Below are 10,752 nucleotides of genomic sequence, written 5' to 3' on the forward strand. Positions count from 1 at the left end.
CAGATATGAGGGTCACAGGTCTGTAGTTCCCTGCAGCCTTTTTTAAACAAAAACAACATTTGCCCATCCTCCAATCTTCAGGAACCTCAACTGTGGCTGTTGATGATTCAAACATCTCCGCAATTTCCACCCTTTTCTCTCATAACATCCTGGGATACACTTCATCAAGTCTTGGGAATTTAGCTACCTTGATACGCTTTAAGACTTCCAGCATATTTTCCTCATTCCGGTAGCGCTAAGCCCCGCCCACAGCGCAGACCGGATCAGAGCCAGCAAAAAGTGTTTGGGCATGTTGGAACGAGGCTTCTGGGCTCGGATCCGTTTTACATCCGGATTCAGCCCTTTGCCTCTGATTGGTAAAATCAAGTCCATTGATGTACCTTCCTCAAGACATCGCTGTCTATTTCCCTAAATTCCCTACCATCCATGCCTTTCTCAACAATAAATACTGATGAGAAATATTCATTTAGCACCTCACCCATCTCTTGTGAATCTGCATATAGATGACCTTGTTGATCCTTAAGTGGCCCTACTCTCTCCCTAGTTACTCTTTTGCCCTTAATGTATTTGTAGATGCTCTTTGGATTCTCCTTTGCCTTATCTGCCAAAGCAATCTCATGTCTCCTTTTTGCCCTCCTGATTTCTCTCTTCACTCTACCCCTACATCTTCTGTACTTTTCAAGGGATCCATTTGATCTCAGCTGCCTATGCATGTCATGTGCCTCCTTCTTCTTGAATGATCCTCTATTCCAATGATTCCAATAGGAAGGTGAAAAAATAGAACATCTTCTGCCAACTGCCCACCCATTTCAAAGTTGAAAATTTTATCCACAGATGTTTTGTTTTTTTTAAGCAGTAATACAGAAAAGCATTTTTGTTGCAACAAAGCTGCCACTTTGCTTTAGTTAATCTGCATTCATTTCTTGTATAGCACATGATACAATTAAATTCCATCAGCCCTACTACTTGTCAGATGTATGGAAGTATTACTGTCAAGGTTAGGTAGGGATTAACATTCTGGGTATTGTATGTACATGAACAAACATACAGGATCAGGTTTGGCTATATGGCCCTTCACGGTTGAACTATTACAGCATTCAATACATAGGTTCATTTATAAAGAAATGTTATTTGGTCAAGTTTCCAAAATGTATCTAGCATCCATGGAATCTGACAGCCATTGAAATTAACATCTTGAACGGAGGAAATGGAAGAGATAGAAATAAAAATAGGGAGTAATGTAAAATGGACTGATTTGTTATTGGCCATTTTAACTATTACACAAAATCAAAATGTTCCCCATTAACTTTTAAAACCTGAGGGCATTTGGGCTCTATGATCTTCCCCATTCCCTGTTGTCCATGACTCATGCATCATCTGTGAAAAGCATGTCAGCCAAGCAACCTGCACCATGACCACGTCAGGCCATATACAACGGTAGCCTGTGGACATTTGTTTCCTCTGATTTTCCTTCATAAGACAGGAAACATTCAGCAATTTGGGAAACTGAAACTGCAGTGGAACTCTTTTCAGTGCCATTTCATGGTACTCTGCCATCCTGCTACTAAAACAAAAGTCTATTTGAACAGATGAGAAAATGTTGAATAATAAGAAATATAAGGAATATAACTCATGTCAAATTATCCCATAGGATGTCAGACAAGCTGCAAATATATTACTATACTTACAGTAAGGACAGTCCCAATGCTGTATTCAGAGTTCTCAAGAACCAAAGTGGTCCCATACCAAAATCCAACTGCATAAGATCCAAATATTATAAAGTAGGCAAACCCAACAGACAGATTGGCAGTAATAGCCTTCTTTATACCAATCTTCTTTGCTTCTCCTAAATTCCTCTGGTACCTTTAAAACACATACGAGGGAAGATTAAGTTATACAATTGAGCTCTAAATACTATTGGTAATTGTCAATGTTCACAATGTAGACCTTTCAATTTCTTTCTTTTGCCCTCCGAAGGCCACCACTGTTCGAATTGCCCCCAGCACTTCTTCTGCAACAGCTCCAGCTTTTGCATAAGCTGTCAGCTCCAGGTTAGTGAATGAGACTGTGAGCTGAACATAGAAAACATAAAAACTGGGTCATCAATATGTTTAGTCCTAAAATATTTTATCTTGTTGCTGCAAACTATAAATGTTTCTAATGATTGTTACATTTTTTGCTGTGAAATTATAATGGGCTAATAACCCGTAAAATAGCAAACCAGTCATAACAACAATTTGTATCTATAACATAACAAAGGGAAAAATGTTATGGTTGCTCACATTCCACTGCTGCTGCAATGAGGGCAGAGAATTTGGCGCTCAGCCACATCTCTGTACGCTACAGCTGGACCAGAAAATCCTATTGGCATGAATGGTCGGAAAATTCCCCTGACAGTATAAACAAAATCAACAACATGATCAAAAGCTTGATCAGGCCTAACTTTTTGCTTATTGGGTGCATGCATTCGGCCTAGAAGCGGGTATGAAATGCTGGTCAATTAACAGGCAGCCAGTGTGAAATGCACAGTTGTAAAGGCTCAACGTGCCAGAAGGCTGATAATGGAGGGTGCGGGCTGGCACTGCTAATGCTCTCCCTCAGGGGGACAGCCACTGAATAGCTGTCTCAGGGAGTTGAGACACGTTTAAATAAAAACAAATTGCAATGGAAAAGCAATACAAAGTGTGTCTGGGCATCACACTGAAACCTCAGTCCCCAGGTATCTTTCTAAATTTTATTTCAGCCTGACATTTCATCATGCCCTGGCCTGGGGTTGCAGCTAAAACATAAAGGCTTCCTAGCCAATCAGTCCACCCACTCACCGTACAAACAGATGGGTCATGTAAAATCATGTTCAATTAGCATCTTAAATTGGCTAAATTGCCAGCTTGATTATGGGCGGGTACGTGTACAATTTGCGCGCATGCCTGCTGATAAAAATATTGTAAATGTGTGATGACATTGGAACATGCTTCTGACATCTTCTCATGCTATTTCAGACTCTTCTGGGGCCCGCCTGCCAGAGAACATAAAATTCTGGCCATTGATTTTTTGGAGTGCCTTCAAGGAGAAACGCGAGGTCGAGAGTTTTAAGGAGGAAATTCCAGAGCTCAGAACTACTGCTGAAGACACGGTCACCAATGGTGGAGCAATTAAGACCAGTATAAGATGATTGTGGAAATCTCAAAGGGTTTTGGACTGGAGGAAATTACAGAGATAGGGACTGGGGGGGTGGTGGGCCCCGATGTATTACTCAACCAGGAGCCAGTGTGGGCCAGCGCAGATAGGAATTACGGGTGAACAGAATTTGGTACAAGTTAGGGCATGGGCAGCAGAATTTTGGGTGACCTCAAATTTATGGAGGATAAATTGTGAATGACCAGCCAGGAGTGCATTAGAACAGTCAAGTTTGGAGGTAACAACAGTGTGGATGAAATGTACATCAGCAGAGGAGTTATCTGAGTCAGATGATACTCCAGAGATGAAAACAGGCAATCTTAGTCAGAGGTTTACAGCATGGAATCAGGCTGTTCAGCCCAACTTGTCCATGCTGCCCTTTCTTTTAAACTCCTAGGCTAGTCCCAATTGTCCGCATTTGACCCATTTCCCTCTGTACCCATCTTACCCATGTAATTGTCTAAACACTTTTTAAAAGACAAAATTATACCCGCCTCTACTACTACCTCTAGTGACTTGTTCCAGACACTCATAACCCTCTGTGTGAAAGAATTGTCCCTCTGGACCCTTTTGTATCTTGCCCCTCACTTTAAACCTATGCCTTCTAGTTTTAGAATCCCCTACCTTTGGGAAAAGATATTGATTATCTTGCAGATCTATGCCCCTCATTATTTTGTAAGAGATCTATAAGATCACCCCTCAGCCTTCTATGCTCCAGAGAAAAAAATCCCAGTCTATCCAGTCTCTCCTTATAACTCAAATTATTAAGTCCTGGTAGCATCGTAACTCCTTTAACCCTTCAAAAAACTCAATCAAATTTGTGAGACATGATTTTCCACTCACAAAGCTATCCCTAATCAGATCCTGTCTTTCAAAGTATCTTCCAACAACTTACCCACCACAGATGTAAGGCTCATTGGCCTGTAGTTCCCAGGCTTTTCCCTGCAGCCTTTTTTAAACAAAGGCACAACATTTGCCACTCTCCAATCTTCAGGCACCTCACTTATGACTATCAATAATTCTCTGCTGGGGGATCCACAATGTCCTGGGATACACTTCATCAGGTCGTGGGAATTTATCTACCTTGACAGTTTATATGTGGTTGAAAGCTTGGGAAGGGGCTGGAGCCAGTGGTGAGGGAGGAGAGTTTGTGGCAGGCACTTAAGACAATAGCTTCAGTATTCCTAACATTCAATTAGAGGAATTTTCTGCTCCTTAAGTCTGTGAAACTTAAAGACAGTGGAGAACAGTGATGGTGAGGTAAGACTTCATCAGTGTACCTATGGAAACTAATGCTATGTTTTCAAATGTATTCGCAAGGAACAACATGTACATTAAAAATAAGAGACTAAGGATGGATCATTGAGGGACAGTCAGTTTTATCATCTTAACAGGTTTGTACTCTGTGGGCATTCATCACTGCTCCAGCATTCAAACAGATCTAATTCAAAACCCAGATAAATACTGGGAACGATAGAACAGGCCATTCACTCCAAATGCTTTTCTGTCATTCAGTTGCATCACAGCTGATCTCTATCTCAACTCCATTTACCTGCCTGGTTCAGTATCCTTTTTAATATCCTTCAGTATTATCTTTCCCTAATAAAAATCTATCAATCTCAATTTTGAAATTGACCTAACCACAACAATTTTTTGCGGGAGAGATTTTTGCTGTGTCCAATGGTTTGATTGATCGTGTTTGGTTATTTTGTTTTGATAACAGATCCTTGTTCATTGTTCTTGATTGCTTAAGTCTTTGGTTGGAACCAGCAAGCAAGTGAAACAAAGATGTTTCTCGAGAAATTCTGAGTTAAGGTAAGGGTGTATATAGAAAATCTTGTGAGTTCTAAGATACTTTTAAAGTACTGTAACTATCATTGTTCTGAAATAATTCCAAGATAAGAAATGTAGTGAACTGGCAAATTAGTAACAAAATTGATGATAAAGATGGTTGACAAAAGTTTAACACTGGCGGATCTTCCCATGACCTGGGTCTGAAGGATTTCGGGTCGAAGACCTACTTACTTCAGGGATGGACAATCCAGATTTAGTAGTGGTTCATAAGAAAGAAATATTCACAAATTGTCTCAGAGCAAAATGCCAATAAATATTTGAACAAATCACAGAAGGCACATCTACATTTGATATGGTACTCAAAGAATATTTGGGGCCAAAGGAAAGTGCAATGATAAAATGATTTACATTTCATCAAAGATGTCAGGGAAATTATGAGTTCATTAAACTATACATGGCAGCATTGTAACAATTGACTTATACATATAAATTTTGTACATTAACTGATGGACTAATTTGTGACCAAAAATTGAAAATATTTCAGTTCCATAAATTAGGGATTATCTTCTCATGGAGGGTGATGATTCAACTTTGGAGAAAGTAATTGATGTACAAATCAAATCTACCATTTTATCTTCAAAGAAATTGCACGAGTCATAGAATCATAGAATCCTATAGTACAGAAGGAGGCCATTTGGCCCATCAAATCTGCACCGACTATAATTTTATCCAGGCCCTATTCCTGTAACCCCATGTATTTAGCTTAACTAGGCCCTCTCACACTAAGAGGCAATTTAGCATGGCCAATCCACCTAACCTGCATATCTTTGGACTGTGGGAGGAAACTGGAGCACCCGGAGGAAACCTATGCAGACACGGGGAGAATATGCAGACTCCGCACACACAATGACCCAAACCAAGATTGAACCAGAGTCTATGGTGCCGTGAGGCAGCAGCGCTAACCACTGAGCCACCATGCCACCTATGACTCTATGACTAAGGGTCATAGATATAGCTCGACAAAACAGCTCAAGTTTAAAGGTTATAGAAGGGCTATCAGCAACAGGGACCTTCAAATTATGATAATGTTCATTGAGTCATAATGCTATGTCTAGCGGCCAAAGAGGCTCCATGATCTTTGCATTCTGTGCCATAGAAAGTCAATTTTGGGTGCCGCGAATGTGCATTTGCCCTTGTTGAGCATCAAATAGTGTTGTGCATGTCTAGTGAACGCCACTGATAACTGCTGTTCATGTTCTGCTTTGTGCCTTCCATGGGTAACAATATCATCATCTAGTAGGGTTGACCAACTATCAACATCTAACAAATGATCTTCTGCAATGTCCTAGGTGAAGAACTTTGGATAGAGTGTGACAGTAGCTGGAGTAAAGCTTAGGCACATCACATCAACAACATCAAGGCCATTCATACATTTTAGGCACAGTCTAGCATAATGGAGTTGCCAACATTCCATGATGCTACCAACCTTTATTACAAATTCGTGCCCAAGAACACACAGATCATGAGGCCACTTTGGAAGCTACTTTGCAAAGTTGCATAATGGGAATGGTCAAATACACAGCAGGCAGTGTTTGAAACATTAAAGGTGAAGATATCATCTTTGTCACTTCTTGCAAATTTCAGACCACATTTCACGACAGATGCATCAGGATATCTAACTGAAGTTGTACACTACATTCTGCACCCTCTCCTTTCTTTCTCTATGTATGGTATGTTTTGTCTGTATAGTGCAAGAAACAATATTTTTCACTGTATACTAATACATAATATATTATTGTGACAATAACAAATTAAATCAAAACAAATCAATCTATTAAACTGTCTCGCACATCTACAACCATTCCCATTACCAAACAAATCATGGCAACAACTCTAGCTTACGCTTTTGGAAACATGCAAGTAAATCATTTTTGCTTGCTTGTTGTCTATGTGGTAAATGGCCAGAAATTGCACAAATTCCGTAACCACTGCTTCAGTCATTAACATTCTATACAGATTATTTACAAGATGGGGTTTGCTGGAGACTATCACTACAGGCAATGGACTGCAGTTTGTTTTCAGTCAGTTCATAGTTGCTAGCAAAATACAGAATTCACCATCTGCCATTACACCACAACCTGCAATTGATTTATATCTTCAAACAATTCAATAGGGTGATAAAGGACAGCCTGAGAGCTAGTATGTCAGAGTGGAAAACATGAGGGCAACCCATTCACATCCTATTGCACACATGTTGATCCACATCACACTCTGATCAGAAAGCCCCAGCTGAACTGATAATAGGTCACTTTCATCTGCCATTCACCATTCTAAAGCCATCGCCTCCAGTTAATCAGAACACCAGAATGGAAGCTGATAACATTTCAAAGTGACACGGTAAAGCAAAAGCATACTTTGACAAGCAAACATACATAAGGGAATCATGAATGGAGGTGGAGATGACAATTAATTTAAAGGATCAAATTCTGGTCACAAATTTTCATCATGAGCCAAGTCTCATTATGTATTATTGGCTGAGAGACCAGATATCCATTAGACTATTGACACAGCTATGCCCCAGGGAAAGTATTGCTTAATTGACAGCACTTGCTCTCTGCTCTTTAGTATGAATGTATTACGTTGATTTACAAAAGATAAGAGGTTTCATATGCTCAAAGTTTTGAATATTGATACTTTTAAGACACTTTTATAGAGCTAAAATAAGAGGAGTAATTTAGAATAAAATATAATGTTATAAATAAGTGACTTTTTAAAAATACTTTTCACACATCCGATTGATTCTACAGAGTTCATTGGTTCAGTATTGACAGCATAATGGGAGAAAAAGGAATGGAAATGGCTTGGCATGGAATGTATGAGGGGCAGTGAGTTGGATGGGGGCATGAGTTGGCATGAATGGGGCATGGGGGCTGTGTGAAATGAGAGAGGTGAAAGCTAGAGGGCTGTTCTTGCTGTCATTATTACAATTGGGATGGATTCCCAGATTACAATGGCAGGTCTTATAGACAGCACAGATTGGCAATCAGCAATCCCATAGCTGTTTCCAAACTGTTTCTGTGGATGGCATTCCAAAGTCCAGTCAGCATCTGTGCCATCATCCACCCCCACTCACCCCAACTGGAACAAAAATTCAGCCTGTACTGCCACTTTCTCCCAAAGTGAGCATGCAGAACATGGCTAGAATTTTACCAGTGTTCACGCTGGCAGGATTTTTCCAACTCAATGGAGAATTGGCTGGTCGCCAAATTTTTCAACCTCGCTGCAGCGGGTGTTGCAGGCGGGCATGAACAGGCGGTAAGATCGCGTCCCTTGACTTCCACCCCTCACTTCTCAGATCAAAATCCAGGCCATTAGAACAACACTGAGCATTCTGTTCATATCAACACATTTACTCCAGGTTTACATCACAAGCCTTCGAGGTGATGTTATTTGTGTTCCACCCTGCCTTATTCATGTACTTTTTTCATGAGCATTTTATTTTGTTTGCACTGGAGGCAACAGCCTAATGATGTTATGGCTAGAATTTTAATCAAGAACCTCAGCTAATGTTCTGGGGGCCCAGGTTTGAATCCCGCCACGGCAAGTGGTGGAATTTGTATCAATAAAAAAATCTGGAAGAAAGAATCTACTGATGACCATGAAATCATTGCTGATTGTCAGAAAAAAAACCATTTGGTTCACTAAGATCATTTAGGGAAGGAAATCTGCTGTCCTTACCCAGTCTGGTCAACTCCAGATCCACAGCAATGCAGTCAACTGCCTCTCCAAGGGCAACAAGGGATGAGAAATAAATACTAGCCAGCCAGCGACACTCATATCCCATGAATAAATAAAATAAAACCTTACCTTAGACCACAGCACAGCTGATAGTGCAAGGAGGGGACTGGCAGCTAGAATTACCAGAGTCAACTTCCAACCCTTTGCAAAACCAATTATTATGCCTCCTGCAAAAGTTGCGATGTACTGGAACAAAAGTCCAATCTTATCACCAATTCCTTCATTGATTTTGTTGATGTCACTGGTCATCGAAAAATACAATTAATTCCAATGCAATTAAAATTCTATTTTTTACAGCAACAAAACTCTTGAATAAAAATGCAATTATCTATTCAGTCTGGAAATATAATATAATTCTTACGCTGTCAGACGCGTGTTGAGTTCTCCAGCTGGGTTAATATCAAACCAGCCAATTTCTTTTCTCAGTAATGTCTGAAAAAATACTCTTCGTAGTCTTCTTGTCTGTCTTGCTGCAGTCAGAACCCAAAAGGAAACTTGGATGTAAGCACATAGTAGTGCTCCTCCTCCAATTGCAACATAGTAATAGGAAAATCTAAGATGGGAACAATAAATGTTTATTTTCTGGAAACAAACACAATTCCTGTTCTATCAAGGTAAAAATTCTCAAAGCAGTGAAGGCCAACAATGAGTTAACCCCTTGTTTGAGCTTCCGCTGGAGTTACACATTTTGATGGGAGCAGACCATCACATTGTTCGATGGAGAAGTAAGATTCAGTAATCATGTGTCCTGCATAAAACAAAGGGGGAAGAGGCGAATACCTGATGACCTGAAGACCAGACAATGGAAGAAGGTCAGCTCCCAATGTGGTGTACATACAAGAATCAGTGGTGTGGAAGACTCATATTCCAAAGATCCATTCTGAGTAGGAAATTGGCTACTTGTGTCTTTCACGGAGAGCCGTCTCCTTTTTAAAAAGGAATATCAAGGGTGAGGTCACAAATTGCCAAACAGAACAAATTTGGGAAACAAGTTGGCCAGGCCAGAAATAGAAATGGAGCAGAAATCTGATGGTACCATTGTTTCTGCAGGCACAGGAGTCAGTAGTGTCTGATAAATCCACCGAAGGACCTTCAACACCACTGGAAGACCAAGATCAGTTGAGGGCTGATCGTAAGTGTTAAGTTAGGATATGAAGTTAAGTACTAAATTAGGAGCAGGGTGTGGGTTTAGCCTCTATTGGAACAGAGCTAACATATCTCTAGTTGCAAATGTAATTTGTGATTGCTGAGGGAAAGCATCTTTGAGGGCTCTGGGTTATTGGATAAAAAGACTGTGAACCATCAGGAGAAACTTGTCTGGCTGACCATTCTGTTCAAGTCATTCACTTGTGAACCTGATGTCACAAACCTGAGCATAGGAGGGTTTCTGAGGGAAAAATGGGAACTCCCTGCAGCTGGTTTGATTTTGATTTAGATATTCTTTAGAATGTTGAACTGAGAGTTGTAATGTCTGCAAGTATGAATGTCACTTCTAAATATAGTTTTTTTATAAATCTGATAATTTAGTAATACAGTGGATTTGCAAATATATCTACCCGCTATACAATATTTTGAATATTGCACTTACTTAGCCATTTGTTCGTCAAAGGGTATCTCATCACATTCCACCGTATTTACTGCAATAAAAATACAAATAAATTACAGAAAGCAAAATATAAATTATTTCTACTGATTCTACACTGGGAAATTGTACTTAAATATTTAGAATCACTATTATTAGATGAAATTGTGCCAAATAATTTATATGAAGCCAATCCCAACATTTGTGCCTTCATATATTGTTGGTGATTATTGTATTGAGATAGGTTGTTGTTCTGTTTGTTTAATCTAAACATTGCAAATGGTTACTTACTGTTAGTTATGCTTCAGGTTTAGGTACATATAAAATGCTCAACTAATGTAGGGTGGATTTCACCATTTTGGAGACTCAGACTGTGATATTGTACAAATGAAGTGGAGGCA

At 39.8% G+C, this 10,752-nt stretch overlaps 1 protein-coding gene across 1 annotated transcript in view; it reads right to left on the minus strand.

Moving 5' to 3' along the window:
- Window positions 1-10,403, minus strand: part of LOC145355250 (ATP-dependent translocase ABCB1-like) — a 73,211-nt gene extending 62,808 nt beyond the window's left edge. The window contains exons 1-5 of the mRNA XM_080207121.1: window positions 10,358-10,403; window positions 9,131-9,322; window positions 8,839-9,010; window positions 1,948-2,072; window positions 1,689-1,863 (exon numbers count right to left, since the gene is read on the minus strand). Of these exons, the coding sequence (XP_080063247.1) occupies window positions 1,689-1,863; window positions 1,948-2,072; window positions 8,839-9,010; window positions 9,131-9,322; window positions 10,358-10,365 (672 nt within the window). The 5' untranslated portion in view covers window positions 10,366-10,403. The remainder of the gene's footprint in view (window positions 1-1,688; window positions 1,864-1,947; window positions 2,073-8,838; window positions 9,011-9,130; window positions 9,323-10,357) is intronic.
- Window positions 10,404-10,752: the final 349 nt, after the last annotated feature.

Source organism: Carcharhinus amblyrhynchos, chromosome 2, assembly GCF_965287045.1.
Source record: "Carcharhinus amblyrhynchos chromosome 2, sCarAmb.v2.hapA, whole genome shotgun sequence".
NCBI classification, from domain to species: domain Eukaryota; kingdom Metazoa; phylum Chordata; class Chondrichthyes; order Carcharhiniformes; family Carcharhinidae; genus Carcharhinus; species Carcharhinus amblyrhynchos.